The following is a 25642-nucleotide window of genomic DNA, read 5'->3' on the forward strand; positions in this document are numbered from 1 at the left end:
TGTGGCTTTATAATAAGCTTCCAAGTCAGGGAGTGTAAGTCCTCCCACTTCGTTTTTCTTTTTAGAGTGTCTTTAGCAATTCGAGGCATCTTCCCTTTCCAAATAAATTTGATAACTAGCTTTTCCAAGTCTGCAAAGTAGGTTGTTGGAATTTTGATTGGGATTGCATTGAATCTGTAGATGAGTTTGGGTAGAATTGACATCTTAATGACATTTAGCCTTCCTATCCATGAACATGGAATATTTTTCCATCTTTTAAGGTCCCCTTCTATTTCTTTTAGTAGAGTTATGTAGTTTTCTTTGTATAGGTCTTTTACATCTTTGGTTAAGTTGATTCCTAGGTACTTGATTTTTTTAGTTGCTATTGAAAATGGTATCTTTTTCTTGAGTGTCTCTTGAGTTTGTTCATTTCTAGCATATAGAAACATTACTGACTTATGTGCATTAACCTTGTATCCCGCTACTTTGCTAAATTTGTTTATTAGCTCTAGTAGCTGTATCGTCGATTTCTCAGGGTTTTCTAGATGTAAGATTATATCATCTGCAAACAATGACACTTTTACTTCTTCTTTTCCAATTTGGATGCCTTTTATTTCTTTGTCTTGCAGGATTGCCCTGGCTAGCACTTCCAGCACAATGTTGAATAACAGTGGTGACAGCGGGCATCCTTGTCTTGTTCCTGATCTTAGAGGGAAGGCTTTCAGTCTCTCACCATTGAGTACTATGCTGGCTGTGGGTTTTTCATATATGCTCTTTATCATGTTTAGGAAGTTTCCTTCAATTCCTACCTTTTGAAGTGTTTTTATCAAAAAGGGATGTTGGATTTTGTCAAATGCTTTTTCAGCATCTATTGAGATGATCAATTGATTTTTCCGTTTCAAACTGTTAATGTGTTGTAATACATTGATTGATTTTCTTATGTTGAACCATCCTTGCATGCCTGGAATGAACCCCACTTGGTCATGGTGTATGATTTTTTTAATGTGTCTTTGGATTCGATTTGCAAGTATTTTGTTGAGGATTTTTGCATCTATATTCATTAGGGAGATTGGCCGGTAGTTTTCCTTTTTTGTAGCATCTTTGCCTGGTTTTGGTATTAGATTGATGTTAGCTTCATAAAATGAGTTAGGTAGTGTTCCATTTTCTTCAATGTTTTGAAAGAGTTTGAGTAAGATTGGTGTCAGTTCTTTCTGGAAAGTTTGGTAGAATTCCCCTGTGAAGCCATCTGGCCCTGGGCATTTATTTGTGGGAAGATTTTTGATGACTGATTGGATCTCTTTGCTTGTGATGGGTTGGTTGAGGTCTTCTATTTCTTCTCTGGTCAGTCTAGGTTGTTCATATGTTTCCAGGAAATTGTCCATTTCCTCTACATTATCCAGTTTGTTGCCATACAGTTGTTCATAGTATCCTCTTATAATTTTTTTAATTTCTTCAGGATCTGCAGTTATGTCACCTTTTTCATTCATTATTTTGTTTATATGGGTCTTCTCTCTTTTTGATTTTGTCAGTCTAGCTAGGGGCTTGTCAATCTTGTTGATCTTCTCAAAGAACCAACTTTTGGTGATACTTATCCTCTCTATTGTTTTTTTGTTCTCTATGTCATTTATTTTTGCTTTAATCCTTGTTATTTCTTTTCTTCTACTTGGTTTAGGATTGGTTTGCTGTTCATTTTCTAGCTTCTTCAGTTGATCATTAGTTCTTTGATTTTGGCTCTTTCTTCCTTTTTAATATATGCGTTCAGTGCTATAAATTTCCCCCCTAGCACTGCTTTTGCTGCATCCCATAGGTTTTGGTATGTTGTGTTCTCATTTTCATTCGTCTCTATATATTTAGCAATTTCTCTTGCTATTTCTTCTTTAACCCACTGATTGTTTAGGAGTGTGTTGTTTAACCTCCAGGTATTTGTGAATTTTCTAAGTCTCTGATGGTTGTTGACTTCTAATTGTATTCCATTGTGGTCAGAGAATGTGCTTTGAATAATTTCAATCTTTTTAAATTTATTGAGGCTTGTTTTATGTCCCAGCATATGATCTATTCTGGAGAAAGTTCCATGAGCACTAGAAAAGTATGTGTATCCTGGTGATTTGGGATGTAATGTCCTGTATATGTCTGTTAAATCTAATTCATTTATCAGATTGTTTAGGTTTTTAATTTCCTTATTGGTCTTCTGTCTGGTTGATCTATCTATAGGAGAGAGTGATGTGTTGAAGTCTCCCACAATTATTGTGGAAACATCAATTGCTTCCTTTAGTTTTGGCAGTGTTTCTCTCATGTATTTTGTGGCACCTTGATTGGGTGCATAGACATTTACGATTGTTATTTCTTCTTGCTGAATTGCCCCTTTTATTAGTATGTAGTGGCCTTCTTTGTCTCTCAAAACATCCCTGCATTTAAAGTCTATTTTATCTGAGATTAATATTGCTACACCTGCTTTCTTTTGGCTGTAGCTTGCATGAAATATTTTTTTCCATCCTTTCACTTTCAGTTTCTTTGTGTCCCTGTGTCTAAGATGAGTCTCTTGTATGCAACATATTGATGGTTCATTTTTTTTGATCCATTCTGCGAATCTGTATCTTTTAATTGGGGAGTTTAATCCATTTACATTCAACGTTATAACCGTGAAGGCATTTCTTGAATCAGCCATCTTATCCTTTGGTTTATGTTTGTCATACTTTTCCCCTCTCTATTAATATCCTTTATTGTACCCATACCGAATCTCTTTAGTACTGAACCTTTCTCCAAGTCTCTCTGTCCTTTCTTTGTTTCTCTGTCTGTAGGGCTCCCCTTAGTATCTCCAGTAGGGCAGGTCTCTTGTTAGCAAATTCTCTCAGCATTTCTTTGTCTGTGAAAAATTTAAGCTCTCCCTCAAATTTGAAGGAGAGCTTTGCTGGATAAAGTATTCTTGGTTGGAAATTTTTCTCATTCAGAATTTTAAATGTATCGTGCCACTGCCTTCTCGCCTCCATGGTGGCTGCTGAGTAGTCACTACTTAGTCTTACGCTGTTTCCTTTGTATGTGGTGAATTGCTTTTCTCTTGCTTCTTTCAGAACTTGCTCCTTCTCTTCTGTGTTTGACAGTGTGATCAGAATATGTCTCGGAGTGGGTTTATTTGGATTTATTCTATTTGGAGTTCGCTGGGCATTTATGATTTGTGTATTTATGTTGTTTAGAAGATTTGGGAAGTTTTCCCCAACAATTTCTTTGAATACTCTTCCTAGACCTTTACCCTTTTCTTCCCCTTCTGGGACACCAATGAGTCTTATATTCGGACGTCTCATATTATCTATCATATCCCTGAGGTCCATTTCGATTTTTTCAATTTTTTTCCCCATTCTTTCTTTTATGCTTTCATTTTCCATTCTGTCATCTTCCAGGTCACTGATTCGTTGTTCACCTTCCTCTAGTCTTGTACTATGAGTGTCCAGAATCTTTTTAATTTGGTCAACAGTTTCTTTAATTTCCATAAGATCATCCATTTTTTTATTTAGTCTTGCAATGTCTTCTTTATGCTCTTCTAGGGTCTTCTTGATCTCCTTTGTCTCCCGTACTATGGTCTCATTGTTCATCTTTAGTTCTTTGAGTAGCTGCTCTAGGTGCTGTGTCTCTTCTGATATTTTGATTTGGGTGCTTGGGCTTGGGTTATCCATATCGTCTGGTTTTTTCATATGCTTTATAATTTTCTGTTGTTTTTGGCCTCTTGGCATTTGCTGAACTTGATAGGGTTCTTTTAGGATTTGTAGACCAATTGAAGTCCTTATCTCTAATTTATCAGATCTACAGCTTTGTGGAGTACACTTTCTCTAACTAACCAGCAGGTGGCGTCCACGAGCCACCTGTTCTCCACAAGCCAGTTCTCCCCTGCTTAGCCTTTTTGGTGAGTGGGGGAGTGAGTCTTGTGGGGTCCAATTGGTGTACCAAGCTTGCGTGTGTAGTTGGTGTTGCCTGCCCTGTATGTGGGGCGTGTTTCTGGGCAGTCGGGGAGGGGGGGTGGCCCTAACAATCAAATCTCCCTGATGATCCTAGAGTTTTAAAGCTGCTGCAATAGTCTAATCCTTCAGTTCAGTCCTGCCACAGTTTGTCTCTGCCACTGACCCACAAGTCCTTGGTATTGGCGTATGGCTCCTGAGACTTGCAAGTGGGCCCCTCTTCCAGGCTGTGCACCCCTGGTCCTCTGTTGAGGGATGACTGTGCTATGTCACAGGTGAGTGCCGTGCCCCCAGGGCAGTTCTGGGCTGCTGGGCTGTGTAGGGAGGCTCCCAGTCTGCTGAAATGATGGCTGAATGGGGCTTTGTTAATTCACGCTGGTTCACCTTCCCAACTCTGGGACAATCAGCTGAGGTTGCAGGGAAGGCTAATGTCCACACCCAGTTTTGTGGTGTGTGCCTGTTATTTGAAGCGTTTCCGTCCCACTGGGTTGTCTGGGGCAGGTCTGGGCTATGGGGCTGGCGACGGGCAGGAGTGTTTCCTGTCCACCAGGATGATGGCTGTGAGCAGACACCCCCCTTTTCTTGGGAAGTTGTGGTGTTTAGTGAATTTTCTCAGCCACTGGATTATTGCCTTTTGTCTCAGAGCTCTCTTAGCTCTGCTCTTGTCTTGACCTGCCCAAATTGCAAGTCTTTGAAGCTTTGTGTATTGGGCTTCTTAGAGTAATTGTTTTAGAAAAAGAAAAAAGGATTAAAAAAAAGGGCCCTCCTCAGTGATCTAATGGGTTATTGAAATGCTAATAGACAAAGCAATTAGCGCCATTAAGGAAAGGTCCACAAGGCAGAGAGATCAGCTTTTCTTCGGGATTTGCATATGAGCCTCAGGGCCTGAGCTCTGCCCTTCCCCTTTCTATGTTCACCAGAACTCCAAAAATCCTCCGCTTTTATTTTGGAGTTTTTCGTGTTGTTTTTTTCTATGCCTGTCTCCTCTCTGCTGGGCTGGCTGCTCTCAGATTCTCTGGTGTCTGGTCTCAGTCTATCTGTGGTTGGAGTTTGGATCAGTAGAATGAGTTTCCGATAAGGGCTGCCACTGCAGTTCTCCCTTCTCCTTCCCGGAGCTGACAGCCCCTCCTCCCACGGGACTGAGCCTGGCAGGGAGGGATGCGGGTCCCCTGGCCACAAAAACTTACAGATTTCGCTGATCTCAGCAGTTCCACGTTTCCATGAGTGTTGTATGAAGTATGCCCAAAGTCAGATTGCTCTGTGGTGTCCAGTCCACGCAGTTCCTGGCTTTCTACCTACTTTCCTGGAGGAGTAACTAAAACATACAGCTCACCAGTCCGCCATCTTGCCCCGCCTCCCCAAATCCTACCGCTTTTAAATTGACTTTTTCTTGATTTGGCACTCATCTTGATGCTGTAATGTTTTAAAGTTTTCTGGAGCTTTGAGAATAATGTTTCTGCCAGTTCTTGCTGGTTGTTCACAGCTTTTGTGGAGAGAGCACTGGCGCTTCTCACTCCACTATCTTTATTATTTGTTTGGAGAGACAAAAAGACTCCTTGGTCAGAGAGTAGTATGCAGTTGAAAGATCCAGATTGAACAAGTTTAGTTAACCTGATTTTCCTTTAGTTTTTCTGGAATCTAGCAGCAGGTGGGATAGGAACAGTTGCCTCATGTGGGCACATTGAGCTATCTAGCAGTTAGCAGAATTGTCAGAAGACTGTAGAAGAAACCATGAATGTGGAGGGAGAGGAGGGACAACCCTAAACAATACAACTTCAAGCCAGTAGGGACAAAGTTAAATTTTGGTTAGTATAGTTAATGAGTTGAGTGCATATTTTTAAGCAGAATCACTATTTTAAAAAAAAAACAGTTGAAATTTAAAGTTGCCTAGAAGATTGACTTATGTGGCTCCTCTCATTTTTCATTGATTCTAGGTAAAAGGAAATTTATATAGGAGATGATTCAAGAAAAAGTATCTGGCTGAAAGCTGTAGTTGTAATCATTTGTGTAGTTTTTAAGAGTGCAGTGGGATTCATGGGTGGCTCCCAGTGCAGTTGATAATGACATCCCCATTACCCTCCTGTGTACCCCATATCCTTTACTCATACTCTTCTCCCCTCCCTTATGCCTAGCTCACCTTTCTTTTCTTCTTTCTCTTTTCCATTCCCTTTTTTCTTTTGTCTTACCTCATTCTTTATTCTCATTTTTGTGCATTTTTTTACCATTATAGTATACAGCTGAAGTATATAGCTATAGTATACAACTGAACTCCAGTTAGAAAAGTTTCTTATGTATTTATGTACATGTTTGTCACTATTGTGTTGGTCAGTGAGATTGGGTTTTCCTTCTTCATTTTTGTTCCTTGGGGAGACTTGACACTTGAAAAATTATTTTACACTACAAAACATCTTTTTTGGTTGTCTATCAGATCATCGTAGATTTTATATACATGGCTAAAATACAAGCAAAAGACTAATTACTCAATGTGTATAGTATGTTAGGTTAACAAAATCATCTTATTAGCTTTCCAAATTGGTAATAAATGGTAAAATGATTTTTTAAATCCTTATTTTATTGAAATTCTTGGAATTTAACCCATTTGTGAGAGCTTTGCCTGAATGTAGGATTTTATCTTGAAATAACTTAAGAAACTGTGTTCTTTTTTTAAAAAATCAGCTTACGGTTTTTTCTTTTACTGTTACCATAGGCAGCTGGACTTCATCCAACTGCTGAACAGATTGAAATGTTTGCCTACCATCTCCCTGATACGACACTTTCTAATCTCATTGTAAGTAGAAATTTACTTTTTAAACCCCTTTGTGTTGTATATTTCTAAAAATGTCAGTAATATGTTAAGAGAATTACTGGTTAACCTCATGGGCATGAATGGATTGTCTGTTGTGGAACTGTTATTTATGAAATTTATATTCAAAGTGAAAACTTTTCCTCAAAATCTTCTGAAACTTTTCTCTAGAGGAATTTTCTCTCTGTATTTCTGGTTGGGAAGGCTATGAGGAAGTTTATTAGCTTGAGGAGGCAGTGAATAAAGCAGACCCTTCTGGAAGTGTGTTATGGATTAAAGAGATTATCTTTTATAGACTTGTCTAAGTTATTCATGCCTAGTTTGACAGTCCAATAATTTCATATATCCTTTTTTCCCTAGGATATTTTTGTAGACTTTTCTCAAGTTGATGGGCAATATTTTGTCTGCAATATGGATGACTTTAAATTTTCTGCAGACTTGATCCAGCATATTCCATTAAATCTACGAGTGAGGTATGTTTTCTGCACAGCCCCTATCAACAAGAAGCAACCTTTTGTCTGTTCTTCATTGCTACAGGTAAGCCTTTATCTTTATGATATTTTGAGTTTTTCTCATGTTGATTCATTTCCCCCGAAAGTACTTTGTTTTTCAAACTAAGAAAAATTGTGCCCTGTAATGTGAGAGACTTTGTAAGAACTTGAACATAAAGTGATTCCCTTTTTTTCTTACAGGTAATTGTTTTTTGAAGGGTGTGGGGGGATCCCTTGCCTTGCATTTGAGCTCATATAGTAGCTTTTGTAAAAATGCTAAAACAAAGATGATTGAATTTTGGAGGGGAAGATGCTTTGCCTGATGATACATTTTTTCATTTTTAGTGTTGAAGTAATATTTTGAGGGAGAGAGGGGAGATGAGGGGCTAGTGGTGGCAATACTAGTCAGTTTTCTTCACTGTAAAGCATTGAGCCAGGGGTTGCTGTCTTATATGAAGGTAGTTCCAGTGTTCCAGCCCCTTCTCGCTCTCTCTTTTTTTTTTTTCATTGTGGAATATAGCATATTTACATAGAAGCGATAACTTTCCAAGTGCCATTTAACAAGTAAAGAGCAAATTTCAAAGAAAATGTTATGATTTATAGTTCCACAGTTTCAGTTATTTCCTTATTGTGGAATATAACATATATGTAAAAAGGTGATGATTTTCATAATATGATTTAACAAGTAGTTATATAGGAAATTTCTAAGAATATTATGGGTTACAGTACCATAGTCTGAGTTATTTCCTTAATGTGAAGTAGCACGTATACAAAAAGATGATAACTTTCAAATTACGATTTAACAAGTAGCTATATAGCAAATTTCAAAGAATGTTATTGGTAACAGTTCCACCATCTCATTTCTTTCCTTCTAGCTATTCTGTACCCTAGCAACCAAGAAAATTATATAGAAGAGATTCAGTATTCATAATCCTTTGTTAAATTCTATCTTGTCTGTTGCTACTCCTTCCTCTAGTTTAATCACTTCCCCAATCTTCAGGGATGTCTAGGCAGTGACCACCCTCACTTGTTCACTTGAAAAGGTGTGTCGACATTATGGGAAAAGGGGACGCAACTGGTTGATGTCCTTGAGAGTCTGTTGCCTCTGGGTTTTGAGACTTAGCTGGCATAGGAGCCCTCTGGAGGATTGAAGTTTCTGAAGAATATGCTTAGTGAGCCCCTTCTCTTTTAACCCAGGGAATGCACATCTCTGATTTCTGAGGAACATGGTGGGTATGATTCATCCAGACAAGGGGACCAGGGAAGGGCAGTGGAAGCTGAATGTCCAGCCCCCGCTCTGTTTCCTTACCACTCTGGGCCCTTGCATGTGTTGTTGCCTCTGCTCGAAGTGCCTCCACATCCCACTACCCAAAGGTCTTCTCTTCTCTGAATCTTTTCCTGACTTGTTGGTGTAGGTTAGTTGCCGTATCCTTTATAGGCTTTAGCATTCTGCAAACTAGCCCTGGCTCAATCAAATCTATTTCTAAACTTATTTTTATTAACCAAGTTTTAATTACATAAATAATACATAAATACTTTCAGTTGTACAAAATTAAGGCATTATAGATAGGTTAAAGTTTGGCTCCTACCCTCAATCCCAGTCCTCTGAAATAATCACTCTTGTCAGTTTGTGTGTATCCTTGCAGACCTTTTTCTTTGCATTTGCCTACATGTATGTATGTACCTGTAGAAATTCTAGTTTAGTTGTGTGTCTGTGTTTCCCATAAATGTTATCATAATGAATTATTCTGCAACTTAACATTTTCTGGAAAGAAAACTGAAAACTTAATATGGCTTAGAGGGCTTTCATGTCCAGGTGTTTACCTAGAAAATCCCTGGATAAAATATATGTTTCTTAGAGCTGGCATTTTTGAGAAATCTTGCTACTATCAGGTAGAAGTTTATGTAACAAAGTCTTTTTGTCTGCAGTAAACTGGCCTGCATGGAGCTCTTTCCAGTGGCTTTGGCCCCTCTTATACCATCCACAAGCAGCTGATCTAAGGAAGCAGAAACTAAGGAGTAGTATAGTCTCTGGATTAGTAGATGTCAATAAGTGCTGATATTTCCTGTTTAAATATTCGAATGTGAGATCTAGTAGTTTTAACTTTTTCCTGATCTCCATCATTACTGAACTATAAATCCCATAGCGCTCAATTCCTTTGATGGCTTCTGATGGCCCTTAGGCGTTTTGAAACTGTGCTCCACGGAGCTTCTTTAGGGATGGCTGCTGGATGAGCATATCTGAGTGGATGGGCATCTTTCCCACTCTTTCTCTGGGCAGCTCTGTACTTGCTGTTTTACACATTGGGCTTCCACAAGTTTTTGTGACCAAAAATAATAAAACCACTGCCTTTTTAAGATAACTTGAAAATTGTGCTTGGCATATCCTGTTTAACAGGTTATCATGGTCACATTTGTGGGCTCCAAACATGGCATTTATTAAACCTAGCAGGTTGTGCCAGACTAAATTTAATAAAATCATAGCATTATTTAACCACAGTTGGCCTAAAGTTGCCCTGGCTCTCTTTGAAGTATTGAGTTTACTTTGGTTTAGCACTTTTTCCTAATTGAGAAATGAACCATTTGAAATTAGCTTATTCTTAAAGCCAAAGATTTTAAAGTCTTGCTTGAAAGATCTCATTATATGGTTGTATTCCTGTCTCCTGTATTGTGTAGGTGATGCATAATGATTCCTAACATGGTCTGGGGTGCAATATGGTTTTTGAAACTACTCCTCCACAGTGTCTCGTGGTTCAAGAAGGGGGGTGGTGTTCTCATGTTACCAATAAGAGGCTGAAGCTCTGAGTGGTGACAGTCACAACTAGTAAGAAGCAGAATCAAGATTGACTCATGGCCAGCCTTGCCCCAGCCACCTCAAAAAGTTTCTTTGCAATAGGGAAGGACATTAACGAGATATGGAAAATAAAGCTTGTATTTGAGGTTATATGGGACTATTACATGAAGGGGTAGAAATGATAGTCCTCAGGTACTGTCTGCCCATAGCTTAGAACATCAAATATCCGTAACTGAGAGTTAACAGACTGAGGTCTTGGGCAGTAGTCCTTGAACAACTTCGGATACATATATTATTGCCCTGGTTTTGGAGAAAGAAAGAAATCATCCTTTTTTTTAAGTACTTTTATAAAGTAGTAAATGTTTTTTTTTTAATATAGCAAGTATAAAGAAGAAATCAGCCTGCCTATTGAAACACAACTATAGTTAACATTTTGCTATGCTTCTCTCTTGTTCTTTCTAATCACAGAGTTACGTGAATTCGAATTCCTTTTCTAAACTCTTTTCTTTTCTTTCTCTCAGTTTGCCAGACAGTATAGCAGGAATGAGCCCCTGACCTTTACTTGGTTGCGCCGATATATTAAATGGCCAATACTTCCTCCTAAAAATATTAAAGACCTCATGGATCTTGAAGCTGTCCATGATGTCTTGGATCTCTACCTGTGGCTAAGGTACCAAAAATTTTCTCTTATGTGCTTTCATTTTTCTAAGTAGTAAAGTAAATCAGAGGTTTTATGAATGATCTTTGCTCTTTCAATTTGGCATACATTTGCAGGGTGCTCCATATTAGGTTTATTGTCCATAAAGTCAATTGAGCCTGGTTTATATCTATTCTAAAAATGACTTAAGGAGTTTTTAAGATTCTAGTTACTATAACAAGGTAAGAAGGTCCACTAGACCTAGCTACTCAAAAGGTGGTCCCTGATCCAAAGCCTCTGTATCTCCTGGGAACTTGTTAGAAATATAGGAATATCAGGCCCACCCCAGACTTACTGTATCAATTCTGCATTTTAACAAGATCTCCAGGTGATTCATTGTATATTAACATTTTGAGAAGCACTGCTGTAGATAAGTGATTCAAAAAGGAGGGACATGTCCCTCCAGGGGGAGCATAATCAGAATCGCTTGAGATACAAGTGATGCGCTACCTTCATGATGACTATTTCTTAGTGTGTTGGGGCAGAAATAAAGGCTGAGCAAAGGCCACTGGGCAGAGTCTGCAAAAAGAAACATTTGGAATTAATCAGTGTCAAGGTACAGGTAGGTCTTGGAGGTTAGCCCAGCAGCAACTGTGGTAAGAGCTGTTGCTATAACATAATGTGTCTTTTTTTCCAGAGCTACCGATTTATGGATATGTTTCCCAGATGCAGCTTATTCGAGCACTCCAGAAGAACTAGATGGCATTATCCAAGATGGCGTACACAACATCACCAAATTGATTAAAATTTCTGAGACACGTAAGCTATTGAAATTGGAGAGCATGTCAGCAGGGTTGTCAGGAACCTTAAAGAGCCAAGCTAAAAGGACGCGCAGCACCAAAACTTAGGAAATAGAGCTGCTGAGCCACCCCAGCTCAGGAGAGAAATCCCTCGCTTCCACATTGGTACAGCAAGGACTCCTCACTCCCGCCATGCTGAAACAGCTAGAAAAGAATGGCTGACACAACAAACAGAACCTAGCAAGAAAGAACAGAATCTGAGAGTACTCAAAAGGGACACGAAGAAGGAAAAATGAACATGACTCAGACTAGTTTTGTTTTATTTTTTAATTTTGCAATAAAGTCTATTTTAAAACTCTTTTCCTCATATGCAGTTACTGTCTGCCGCAGTATTGTGACTATCTCTGACTGCATTTTTGTACAGAAAAATGAACTCTTAAGGATGACTAAACAAGATTTGAAAAATATTAGACATTTAATTCAAAACCTTATATAATGGCCATTTGTAGTATAACACTGAACTCTGCATAGGCATAAAATCCATTTGGTGTATTGTTGGACAGGTTCTTACACTGTTGCTGAGGAGGATATCTTGGGTGGAGATCTTTGGCAAATATTGCCATCCCTTGTACTCATTTTCTTTCATTTATTCAGTAAATATTCATTGAGCATGAACCATGTGCAAGAGGCTCTTCTAGATGTGAGATATATGCAGTAAGATGACAGATAATGGTCGTGCCCTTGTGGAGCTTATATTTTGGTAGGAGAGACAGATAGGAACAAGTTAACAAAGCTCCATGAGGGCAGAGATTGTTGTGTCTCCAGTTCAGTGCTATATCCACAGTGCCTGGAATATAATAGAAGCATAATCAATATTTGTGAAATAAATGAATATAATTTCAAGAAGAAATAAATGATAAAAAAGTAGAATAAAGAAATAGTGTCGGGTGGCAGCGGTCGGGTATTTTAGTTAGGGTGGTCTCTCCTGTCCAAAGGCCAGTCTGATGCATGACAGTTTTTATTTGTCCAAATTTTCAAACCCCTTTGGTTAGAAACACAGCTAAAAGAAGTTTGAGAGCGTTGGGTTTGCTGTTGAACAGACCTGGTTCAAGTTCTCTCTTTACCTACCAGCTTTTTGACTTTGCCCTCTCTAGGGCTTAGTCTCTACCTCTGAAGGAGGTGGACATGAACATCTACATAGATTTGTTCTGGAGGTTAAATATGATGATGTGCCATTTTGCACAGGCCTTGGCTCCATAGTAAGTGCTTTATAAATGAGCCTGAAGGTTCGGGTCCATTTGGGGCTGAGAATTGATCTCTTAGGTCATTCTGAAAACTGAGGTAATTTCTTGAGCAACTCCTGAATCGAGGCTGACCTCAGACTATGGATTAAACCTTACTTGGTTCAAATTGGGTCAGGGAACCCAGAGCCAGGTTTGTCAAGCTAGTAATTTCTCTCTCTCTCTCATTTTTCCTCTGATAGTTCAGAATTCACATATTTCACTTAACTGAGATGGCAATCTTCTGCTAATCTTTGCCTTTATGGAAATAAGGGCTGAGCAGGTGGCACTGACTGTATTTCTCTCTTGCTTCTGGGTAAACAGTAGTGAAATGCCTTGAAGGGTATAGTTCTTCTGACATCTGCTTTTGGGCAACAACTTCAGCCTTTAGGATTAATGTTACCGCAGTCATGGTCATTCTTTCCCAAATAGTTTTAAGAAATATCCGAGGGCGGGGCAAGATGGCAGACTGGTGAGCTGTAAGTTTTAGTTACTCCTCCAGGAAAGTAGGTAAAAAGCCAGGAACTGCGTGGACTGGACACCACAGAGCAATCTGTCTTTGGGCATAGTTCATACAACACTCATGAAAATGTCGAACTGCTGAGATCAGCGAAATCTGTAAGTTTTTGCGGCCAGGGGACCCGCGCCCCTCCCTGCCAGGCTCAGTCCCATGGGAGGAGGGGCTGCCAGCTCCAGGAAGGAGAAGGGAGAACTGCAGTGGTAGCCCTTCTCGGAAACTCATTCTACTGATCCAAATTCCAACCATAGATAGACTGAGACCAGACACCAGAGAATCTGAGAGCTCCCAGCCCAGCAGAGAGGAGACAGGCATAGAAAAAAAAAATAACACGAAAAACTCCAAAATAAAAGCAGAGGATTTTTGGAGTTCTGGTGAACACAGAAAGGGGAAGGGCGGAGCTCAGGCCTTGAGGCGCATATGCAAATCCCGAAGAAAAGCTGATCTCTCTGCCCTGTGGACCTTTCCTTAATGGCCCTGGTTGCTTTGTCTATTAGCATTTCAATAACCATTAGATCTCTGAGGAGGGCCCTTTTTTTTTTTTTTTTTAATCCTTTTTTCTGTTTCTAAAACATTTACTCTAAGAAGCCCAATACAGAAAGCTTCAAAGAATTGCAATTTGGGCAGGTCAAGTCAAGAGCAGAACTAAGAGAGCTCTGAGACAAAAGGCAATAATCCAGTGGCTGAGAAAATTCACTAAACACCACAACTTCCCAAGAAAAGGGGGGTGTCCGCTCACAGCCACCATCCTGGTGGACAGGAAACACTCCTGCCCATCGCCAGCCCCATAGCCCAGAGCTGCCCCAGACAACCCAGTGTGACGGAAGTGCTTCAAATAACAGGCACACACCACAAAACTGGGCGTGGACATTAGCCTTCCCTGCAACCTCAGCTGATTGTCCCAGAGTTGAGAAGGTGGAGCAGTGTGAATTAACAAAGCCCCATTCAGCCATCATTTGAGCAGACTGGGAGCCTCCCTACACAGCCCAGCAGCCCAGAACTGCCCTGGGGGGACGGCACTCACCTGTGACATAGCACAGTCATCCCTCAACAGAGGACCCGGGGTGCACAGCCTGGAAGAGGGGCCCACTTGCAGTCTCAGGAGCCATACGCCAATACCAAAGACTTGTGGGTCAGTGGCAGAGACAAACTGTGGCAGGACTGAACTGAAGGATTAGACTATTGCAGCAGCTTTAAAACTCTAGGATCATCAGGGAGATTTGATTGTTAGGGCCACCCCCCTCCCCGACTGCCCAGAAACACGCACCACATACAGGGCAGGCAACACCAACTACACACGCAAGCTTGGTACACCAATTGGACCCCACAAGACTCACTCCCCCACTCACCAAAAAGGCTAAGCAGGGGAGAACTGGCTTGTGGAGAACAGGTGGCTCATGGACGCCACCTGCTGGTTAGTTAGAGAAAGTGTACTCCACGAAGCTGTAGATCTGATAAATTAGAGATAAGGACTTCAATAGGTCTACAAACCCTAAAAGAATCCTATCAAGTTCAGCAAATGCCACAAGGCCAAAAAACAACAGAAAATTATAAAGCATATGAAAAAACCAGACGATATGGATAACCCAAGCCCAAGCACCCAAATCAAAATATCAGAAGAGACACAGCACCTAGAGCAGCTACTCAAAGAACTAAAGATGAACAATGAGACCATAGTACGGGATATGAAGGAAATCAAGAAGACTCTAGAAGAGCATAAAGAAGACATTGCAAGACTAAATAAAAAAATGGATGATCTTATGGAAATTAAAGAAACTGTTGACCAAATTAAAAAGATTCTGGACACTCATAGTACAAGACTAGAGGAAGTTGAACAACGAATCAGTGACCTGGAAGATGACAGAATGGAAAATGAAAGCATAAAAGAAAGAATGGGGAAAAAAATTGAAAAAATCGAAATGGACCTCAGGGATATGATAGATAATATGAAACGTCCAAATATAAGACTCATTGGTGTCCCAGAAGGGGAAGAAAAGGGTAAAGGTCTAGGAAGAGTATTCAAAGAAATTGTTGGGGAAAACTTCCCAAATCTTCTAAACAACATAAATACACAAATCATAAATGCTCAGCGAACTCCAAATAGAATAAATCCAAATAAACCCACTGTGAGACATATACTGATCACACTGTCAAACACAGAAGAGAAGGAGCAAGTTCTGAAAGCAGCAAGAGAAAAGCAATTCACCACATACAAAGGAAACAGCGTAAGACTAAGTAGTGACTACTCAGCAGCCACCATGGAGGCGAGAAGGCAGTGGCACGATATCTTTAAAATTCTGAGTGAGAAAAATTTCCAGCCAAGAATACTTTATCCAGCAAAGCTCTCCTTCAAATTTGAGGGAGAGCTTAAATTTTTCACAGACAAACAAATGCTGAGAGAATTTGCTAACAAGAGACCTGCCCTACTGGAGATACTAAAGGGAGCCCTACAGACAGAGAAACAAAGACAGGACAGAGAGACTTGGAGAAAGGTTCAGTACTAAAGAGATTCGGTATGGGTACAATAAAGGATATTAATAGAGAGAGGGAAAAATATGGCAAACATAAACCAAAGGATACGATGGCCAATTCAAGAAATGCCTTCACGGTTTTAACGTTGAATGTAAATGGATTAAACTCCCCAATTAAAAGATATAGATTCGCAGAATGGATCAAAAAAAATGAACCATCAATATGTTGCATACAAGAGACTCATCTTAGACACAGGGACACAAAGAAACTGAAAGTGAAAGGATGGAAAAAAATATTTCATGCAAGCTACAGCCAAAAGAAAGCAGGTGTAGCAATATTAATCTCAGATAAAATAGACTTCAAATGCAGGGATGTTTTGAGAGACAAAGAAGGCCACTACATACTAATAAAAGGGGCACTTCAGCAAGAAGAAATAACAATCGTAAATGTCTATGCACCCAATCAAGGTGCCACAAAATACATGAGAGAAACACTGGCAAAACTAAAGGAAGCAATTGATGTTTCCACAATAATTGTGGGAGACTTCAACACATCACTCTCTCCTATAGATAGATCAACCAGACAGAAGACCAATAAGGAAATTGAAAACCTAAACAATCTGATAAATGAATTAGATTTAACAGACATATACAGGACATTACATCCCAAATCACCAGGATACACATACTTTTCTAGTGCTCATGGAACTTTCTCCAGAATAGATCATATGCTGGGACATAAACCAAGCCTCAATAAATTTAAAAAGATTGAAATTATTCAAAGCACATTCTCTGACCACAATGGAATACAATTAGAAGTCAATAACCATCAGAGACTTAGAAAATTCACAAATACCTGGAGGTTAAACAACACACTCCTAAACAATAAGTGGGTTAAAGAAGAAATACCAAGAGAAATTGCTAAATATATAGAGACGAATGAAAATGAGAACACAACATACCAAAACCTATGGGATGCAGCAAAAGCAGTGCTAAGGGGGAAATTTATAGCACTGAACGCATATATTAAAAAGGAAGAAAGAGCCAAAATCAAAGAACTAATGGATCAACTGAAGAAGCTAGAAAATGAACAGCAAACCAATCCTAAACCAAGTAGAAGAAAAGAAATAACAAGGATTAAAGCAGAAATAAATGACATAGAGAACAAAAAAACAATAGAGAGGATAAATATCACCAAAAGTTGGTTCTTTGAGAAGATCAACAAGATTGACAAGCCCCTAGCTAGACTGACAAAATCAAAAAGAGAGAAGACCCATATAAACAAAATAATGAATGAAAAAGGTGACATAACTGCAGATCCTGAAGAAATTAAAAAAATTATAAGAAGATATTATGAACAACTGTATGGCAACAAACTGGATAATGTAGAAGAAATGGACAATTTCCTGGAAACATATGAACAACCGAACTGACCAGAGAAGAAATAGAAGACCTCAACCAACCCATCACAAGCAAAGAGATCCAATCAGTCATCAAAAATCTTCCCACAAATAAATGCCCAGGGCCAGATGGCTTCACAGGGGAATTCTACCAAACTTTCCAGAAAGAACTGACACCAATCTTACTCAAACTCTTTCAAAACATTGAAAAAAATGGAACACTACCTAACTCATTTTATGAAGCTAACATCAATCTAATACCCAAACCAGGCAAAGATGCTACAAAAAAGGAAAACTACCGGCCAATCTCCCTAATGAATATAGATGCAAAAATCCTCAACAAAATACTTGCAAATCGAATCCAAAGACACATTAAAAAAATCATACACCATGACCAAGTGGGGTTCATTCCAGGCATGCAAGGATGGTTCAACATAAGAAAAACAATCAATGTATTACAACACATTAACAGTTTGAAACGGAAAAATCAATTGATCATCTCAATAGATGCTGAAAAAGCATTTGACAAAATCCAACATCCCTTTTTGATAAAAACACTTCAAAAGGTAGGAATTGAAGGAAACTTCCTAAACATGATAAAGAGCATATATGAAAAACCCACAGCCAGCATAGTACTCAATGGTGAGAGACTGAAAGCCTTCCCTCTAAGATCAGGAACAAGACAAGGATGCCCGCTGTCACCACTGTTATTCAACATTGTGCTGGAAGTGCTAGCCAGGGCAATCCTGCAAGACAAAGAAATAAAAGGCATCCAAATTGGAAAAGAAGAAGTAAAAGTGTCATTGTTTGCAGATGATATAATCTTACATCTAGAAAACCCTGAGAAATCGACGATACAGCTACTAGAGCTAATAAACAAATTTAGCAAAGTAGCGGGATACAAGGTTAATGCACATAAGTCAGTAATGTTTCTATATGCTAGAAATGAACAAACTCAAGAGACACTCAAGAAAAAGATACCATTTTCAATAGCAACTAAAAAAATCAAGTACCTAGGAATCAACTTAACCAAAGATGTAAAAGACCTATACAAAGAAAACTACATAACTCTACTAAAAGAAATAGAAGGGGACCTTAAAAGATGGAAAAATATTCCATGTTCATGGATAGGAAGGCTAATGTCATTAAGATGTCAATTCTACCCAAACTCATCTACAGATTCAATGCAATCCCAATCAAAATTCCAACAACCTACTTTGCAGACTTGGAAAAGCTAGTTATCAAATTTATTTGGAAAGGGAAGATGCCTCGAATTGCTAAAGACACTCTAAAAAGAAAAACGAAGTGGGAGGACTTACACTCCCTGACTTGGAAGCTTATTATAAAGCCACAGTTGCCAAAACAGCATGGTACTGGCACAAAGATAGACATATAGATCAATGGAATCGAATTGAGAATTCGGAGATAGACCCTCAGATCTATGGCCGACTGATCTTTGATAAGGCCCCCAAAGTCACTGAACTGAGTCATAATGGTCTTTTCAACAAATGGGGCTGGGAGAGTTGGATATCCATATCCAAAAGAATGAAAGAGGACCCCTACCTCACCCCCTACACAAAAATTAACTCAAAATGGACCAAAGATCTCAATATAAAAGAAAGTACCATAAAACTCCTAGAAGATAATGTAGGAAAACATCTTCAAGACCTTGTATTAGGCGGCCACTTCCTAGACTTTACACCCAAAGCACAAGCAAGAAAAGAAAAAATAGATAAATGGGAACTCCTCAAGCTTAGAAGTTTCTGCACCTCAAAGGAATTTCTCAAAAAGGTAAAGAGGCAGCCAACTCAATGGGAAAAAATTTTTGGAAACCATGTATCTGACAAAAGACAAAGAAATCCTACAACTCAATGACAATAGTACAGACAGCCCAATTATAAAATGGGCAAAAGATATGAAAAGACAGTTCTCTGAAGAGGAAATACAAATGGCCAAGAAACACATGAAAAAATGTTCAGCTTCACTAGCTGTTAGAGAGATGCAAATTAAGACCACAATGAGATACCATCTAACACCGGTTAGAATGGCTGCCATTAAACAAACAGGAAACTACAAATGCTGGAGGGGATGTGGAGAAATTGGAACTCTTATTCATTGTTGGTGGGACTGTATAATGGTTCAGCCACTCTGGAAATCAGTCTGGCAGTTCCTTAGAAAACTAGATATAGAGCTACCATTCGATCCAGCGATTGCACTTCTCGGTATATACCCGGAAGATCGGAAAGCAGTGACACGAACAGATATCTGCACGCCAATGTTCATAGCAGCATTATTCACGATTGCCAAGAGATGGAAACAACCCAAATGTCCTTCAACAGATGAATGGATAAATAAAATGTGGTATATACACACGATGGAATACTACGTGGCAGTAAGAAGGAACAATCTGGTGAAACATATGACAACATGGATGAACCTTGAAGACATAATGCTGAGCGAAATAAGCCAGGCACAAAAAGAGAAATATTATATGCTACCACTAATGTCAACTTTGAAAAATGTAAAACAAATGGTTTATAATGTAGAATGTAGGAGAACTAGCAGTAGAGAGCAATTAAGGAAGGGGGAACAATAATCCAAGAAGAACAGATAAGCTATTTAACGTTCTGGGGATGCCCAGAAATGACTATGGTCTGTTAATTTCTGATGGATATAGTAGGAACAAGTTCACAGAAATGTTGCTATATTATGTAACTTTCTTGGGGTAAAGTAGGAACATGTTGGAAGTTAAGCAGTTATCTTAGGTTAGTTGTCTTTTTCTTACCCCCTTGTTATGGTCTCTTTGAAATGTTCTTTTATTGTATGTTTGTTTTCTTTTTAACATTTTTTTTCATACAGTTGATTTAAAAAAGAAGGGAAAGTTAAAAAAAAAAAAGAAAAACAAGGAAAAAAAAAAGATGTAGTGCCCCCTTGAGGAGCCTGTGGAGAATGCAGGGTTATTCGCCTACCCCACCTCCATGGTTGCTAACATGACCACAGACATAGGGGACTGGCGGTTTAATGGGTTGAGTCCTCTACCATAAGTTTTACCCTTGGGAAGACGGTTGCTGCAAAGGAGAGGCTAGGCCTCCCTATATTTGTGCCTAAGAGCCTCCTCCTGAATGCCTCTTTGTTGCTCAGATGTGGCCCTCTCTCTCTGGCTAAGCCAACTTGAAAGGTGAAATCACTGCTCTCCCCCCTACGTGGGATCAGACACCCAGGGGAGTGAATCTCCCTGGCAACGTGGAATATGACTCCCGGGGAGGAATGTAGTCCCGGCAGCGTGGGACGGAGAACATCTTCTTGACCAAAAGGGGGATGTGAAAGGAAATGAAATAAGCTTCAGTGGCAGAGAGATTCCAAAACGAGCCGAGAGATCACTCTGGTGGGCACTCTTACGCACACTTTAGACAACCCTTTTTAGGTTCTAAAGAATTGGGGTAGCTGGTGGTGGATACCTGAAACTATCAAACTACAACCCAGAACCCATGAATCTCGAATTCAGTTGTATAAAAATGTAGCTTATGAGGGGTGACAAGGGGATTGGGAAAGCCATAAAGACCAAACTCCACTTTGTCTAGTTTATGGATGGATGTGTAGAAAAGTAGGGGAAGGAAACAAACAGACAAAGGTACCCAGTGTTCTTTTTTACTTCAGTTGCTCTTTTTCACTCTAATTATTATTCTTGTTATTTTTGTGTGTGTGCTAATGAAGGTGTCAGGGATTGATTTTGGTGATGAATGTACAACTATGTAATGGTACTGTAAACAATCGAAAGTACAATTTGTTTTGTATGACTGCGTGGTATGTGAATATATCTCAATAAAATGATAAAAAAAAAATATCCATGGACTGAATTAGATAATGGCTTTGGTCTCACATTTTAAGTGATGAGGGATGTCACTTAGAGGGTTGTTTATTCTCCCTTTTCTCCAGCCTGGGGGCCAGAGTTGGAAGCTCAGAGAAGATATTTAGACAAGACACTTGCAAATTTACGCAAGTTAAATGTTAGCAAAGCCTCAAATAAGGGGTGAGAATGCTTAAGGGAAGGGGTGCTTGAACATTTAGCTAAATTTAGAGTGTTTACCCTTTTCACCTTTCCCTTCTCTTTGGGGGTAGGGGACGGAGCATTGTGGATAAGTAGAATAGACTAAAGAAAGATGACATCAGGTTAGATCAAACAGGAAAATATAACTGGGTGGCCCTGAAAAATTCTCTGCAGTGTGCTTTAAATAATGGCAGTAATGGCTTCCTTCTCTGCAACAATCTTGGTGTGTCTCTTTCTTTACAGGCTTCTGTGCCAACTAAGTTCCAGGTGTACATTTCACTTCTAAGATTTGGGGAAAATTAAGTCCTGAACATAGGTCATGTTTTCACCCTTTCCCAAACACAACTTTTTGTTTCCTTGCAGTTTTGTAACGAATACAGAATAGCTTATTTGAAAGCCCTCCTTGGATTCTTGTGGATTCAGCTGAACTTTAACATGGAGGATATGAACTGAGGCTTAGATGCTGATCTCAATTCTGTCACAACAGGTCTGGGTAATTTAATAGAATGTGGATAGTACATAGCTGGTTATTAGGAATAACTGCTGACTTCTAATGCTTTGTACATTATATCTGTGGAAGAATATAAATCTGCAAAATGAAACTGGGTCTTTTGAAATAGGACTTTTACTGTGAATCACAAGTATATAAAACTATCATTGCAAATCACTGAAGTGTCTTACAGCTCAGAACTATGAGTCAATAGTTACATCTGATAGTTTAATATGTAGTCATTCTCTATGTATTCAACTCAAACCCATTAGGATATAATGAAGAGTTGTGGTTTGCTAAATAAGTGAATTAGGCCAAGATTTCCCTCCTCTATTTCAAAGTTTAAAAAATAAAGACCTGAACAGAGAGCAATGTTTATAAACATGCTTCATAGTTACCATTTTTACTAGTTACCATATTATCTAAAGGCTTGTCAATTAAGATAGACAATTTTATACAGAGATGATAAACAAGTTGTCTTTATGGGCAAAAAATGTTAGAGATGAAAAAGTCTTTTGAAACAGGATGAGACTTTGAAAACTGTATTTAGGAAGCTACTTCTGGCAAATTTTGGGAGAAAAGATTTTAACTTTGCACTTTAAGGCTACACTCCTAGAATCAACCCAGAGATTCAATTTCACATATTCCCTGTCCGCACTATCCCCTGCAAAAGCATATAGAGAGGGTTGGAAAAGCTTGTAAGCCCAGTAATTAGTTTGAATCACCATTTGATGCATCTATAAAATGCACTGAAATTTATAATCACCTTCTGGAGTCTTTAGAAGGGCTTGTAATCAGGTCAGGATCATATTTTTTTTTTTTAATTTTTAAAATTCCATAGTAATTTATAATGTTCATTGAATTGCCTTATTCTTTTAACAGCTACCTTTTCATTTTCTTTACGTGTTTGTCATGCGTTGTAACTGACGGATAGGATGTTGATTACATTGTCTCTGTTAAATTATCTTTGCATATAACTATTTAAAGTAACACAAATAACATGGATTAAAAACACAGTTTACTTGGAAATAAGAACTCTCCCCTCAGCCACACTTTTGCACTTTGAACTTATCTCTAATCTGTGTACATAAGCAAATTAGCTTGTCATTTTTAAAAAATTAATTTTTGTCAAAGGAATGCATGCACAGGTTAAAAAAAAAAAAGCAAAAACAAGCACTATGTTATCTATTTCTTCCAGTATTTACCTCAATGATTCTACGTAATACACCTTTACTAGCTCTTGAGTCATAATTTTACAACATTAACAACTGATTTCCTATTGTATCATTTGAGGATCTAGCTTTTTTAAACCACTTCATTTTCCCACTGCCCTCCCCAAATAGTTATTATTCCTTTTTGTTTGTTTTGTTAAATCAATATTTAAAAATTACACTCTTAGGACTTTTTGTACTACTCTCTAAGGCAATTTCTTCAACTTTATCTTACAGCTTATTGAAATTTTTATTTTCTTTATCACAGTTTTAGTTTCTTAGTGCTCTTTATCGTTTGACAGTTCCCTTTTTTCATTTTGAAAACGAGGAATAACAATAAACAATGTAATGTCTACATCTGAGAAGAGATTCAAATACACATTTGAAAGGAAAGGGAGACACAATTCAAAAGAACAGAATTCAGGGGAGTCTACATTGAGGAAAAGAAAAGGTGAGGATTTTGTTGCTTTTTGTTGTAAGAGTGTTGGTATTCTAACAAATGACAGACCTGAGTTCTACTTAGAAAGTGGAGGCTTTCAGCGTTTGGCTTTTCTTGGAGATGCTCAGCCACAAGGAGAGACGAGTCTACCTTGAGATGACGGAAGGCAATGCCCATGACATAGTCTCCTAAATTCTGTACAGTGATTAAATTTCATCACCACCTGGTCCATATACAAAAACTTTTTTACTTAGTTATATGTGCAAGATTCACATATATGATTTCTAGCTGAATTCAACCAATTCTGCCTCCTATTATTTAATTCTTAGTAATAGTAGAATTCATGTATTTTCACATATTCTTTTAACTATAAATCTTGCCCTGATCTTAAAACTTTTTATCTTGCTTACTTTCCTAAGCTAATATTCTTCCCTTACCAACTTAGTGCATCACATCTTGTATGGTTATAACCAAGTTTACAAAGTATGTGTGTATGTGTATTATCCTTTTTCAATTACAGACAATCCTAGTATAATATTAAAATCCATTATCTTATTGTCTGAATTCAAACTGCTTGAAGCTAATTTAAGATGCTGTAAAATATAACCAGAGAATATAAAAATGTAATACAATCAAAATAAGAAGTATTGGAAAATGTGTCAGTAGTACACCTTTAAATCATTCCCTGAAAGTTTTATTAGGAAGGTCCCTACGGACTCATATAATTTCTAGTATCTAGGCCTTGCTAAACCCCCTAATAAGACACTAATGTTTATAATTATGGAACACTTCAATTGAAATCGCATTATTTATATCACATTTACAGAAAGTCTTAGCTGTTTTTAATGCAGATCCATATTCTAAGCTGTAGTTCAATATGCCATGCCCCAAACTAGGAGTTTTGCATTTTGTAAAGCAAAATGTACATGATTATATCCTTCAGAATTAAGGTAAATGAATACATTGTCTAGTTTCATTATTCAGTGTGCTTTCTAATAATCACTTTTTGAAATTTAAAAGGCATTTAAATTAAAATTTTAGACTCATACCTAAGATTTTTATCAGTCATGGCTTTTCCTTTTCAGTCTAAAGTTAAATTTGTTTTTTTGAGCTTAAAAGTCTGCTGGGCAAAAAGTACTGATGTTAAAAAAAAAAAAGTCATATAGTTCCTTTGCTTTTTGTTTTGGTTCCTTTGTTTTTAGTTATCATCATGTTGTTCTTAAATAGATGGAATATCTTATTTCTCCAAAGATACAATAATTTTTGTTGTAAGTTTTCTTCTGTTTCCTACATACTTGCTTTCAAAGTCCCCCTTTTTTCCTCACTGAGTTTGATTTCTTCCTTTGCTGATGGAAGCTTTTCTCAAGTGTTGAGTGATCTTGGCTTTGTTCTTGTTTTCAAGTGAGGAATTAAGCTAATGGGAAGCTCTGTGTACATGGGTAGGGCTTATTGACTTGGATTTTGATACAGGTTGATTGGATGGTAAGTGGCTCTTTTAGTGTATTCCCTAAGTCAATATCTGTAGGATTTTTTAAATAGGCTTTTAAAAAAAAATTAGAATAGCTTTAGATTTTCAGAAAAGTTACAAAGATAGTACCAAGAGTATCCATGCTCCACACCCAGTTCTTCTTACTGTTAACTTCTTACATTAGTATGGTACTGTTATAATTATGAGTCAGTATTGATATGTGATTATTAACTAAAGTCCACACTTCATTCACATTTCTTTGTTTTTACTAGTGCCCTTTTCCTGTTCCAGGATCATGTCTCCCTCAGTTCCTCTTGGCTGTGAGTGTCTCAGACTTTCCTTGCTTTTGATGTCTTTGAAAGTTTTGAGGAGTACTGGACAGGTGTTTGTAGAATGTCCCTCAATTGGGATCTGTCTGATGTTTTTCTTAGATTAGAGTGAGGTTATGAGTTTTGGGGAGGAAGACCACAGAGATGAAGTGCCATTTGCATCCTGTTACATCAGGGATACATGCTGTCAACATGACTTATCACTATTGAGGTTAACCTGGATCACGTGGGCTGAGGTAGTGTTTTGTCAGGTTTTTCGACTAAGTTACTCTTTTCCCTCCTTTTCATACTGAACTCCTTGGAGAGGAATCACTATGTGCAGGCCGCACTTAAGGAGTGAAGAGTTATGCTCCCCAACTTGAGGGGAGACTATGCACATAAATTGTTTGAAGTTCTGCATGGGAGATTAAGCTATTCTCCCCCATTTACTTATTTATTCAATTATTTATATAAATATGGACTCATGAATGATTTTTTTTAATACCTCAGGTTATAATCCAATACTACATTATTTACTTTTTTGATCAGATTGCTTCAG

General features: G+C 38.3%; 1 protein-coding gene across 1 annotated transcript in view; it reads left to right on the plus strand.

Moving 5' to 3' along the window:
* SUPV3L1 (Suv3 like RNA helicase) overlaps positions 1–11856 on the plus strand; it is a 49464-nt gene extending 37608 nt beyond the window's left edge. Inside the window, exons 12-15 of the mRNA XM_037805116.1 lie at positions 6634–6714; positions 7090–7266; positions 10536–10684; positions 11351–11856. Coding sequence (XP_037661044.1) covers positions 6634–6714; positions 7090–7266; positions 10536–10684; positions 11351–11456 — 513 coding nt within the window. The 3' untranslated portion in view covers positions 11457–11856. The remainder of the gene's footprint in view (positions 1–6633; positions 6715–7089; positions 7267–10535; positions 10685–11350) is intronic.
* The last annotated feature ends 13786 nt before the right edge of the window (positions 11857–25642 follow it).

The sequence above is a fragment of the Choloepus didactylus genome, chromosome 15, assembly GCF_015220235.1.
Source record: "Choloepus didactylus isolate mChoDid1 chromosome 15, mChoDid1.pri, whole genome shotgun sequence".
Taxonomy (NCBI): Eukaryota; Metazoa; Chordata; class Mammalia; order Pilosa; family Megalonychidae; genus Choloepus; species Choloepus didactylus.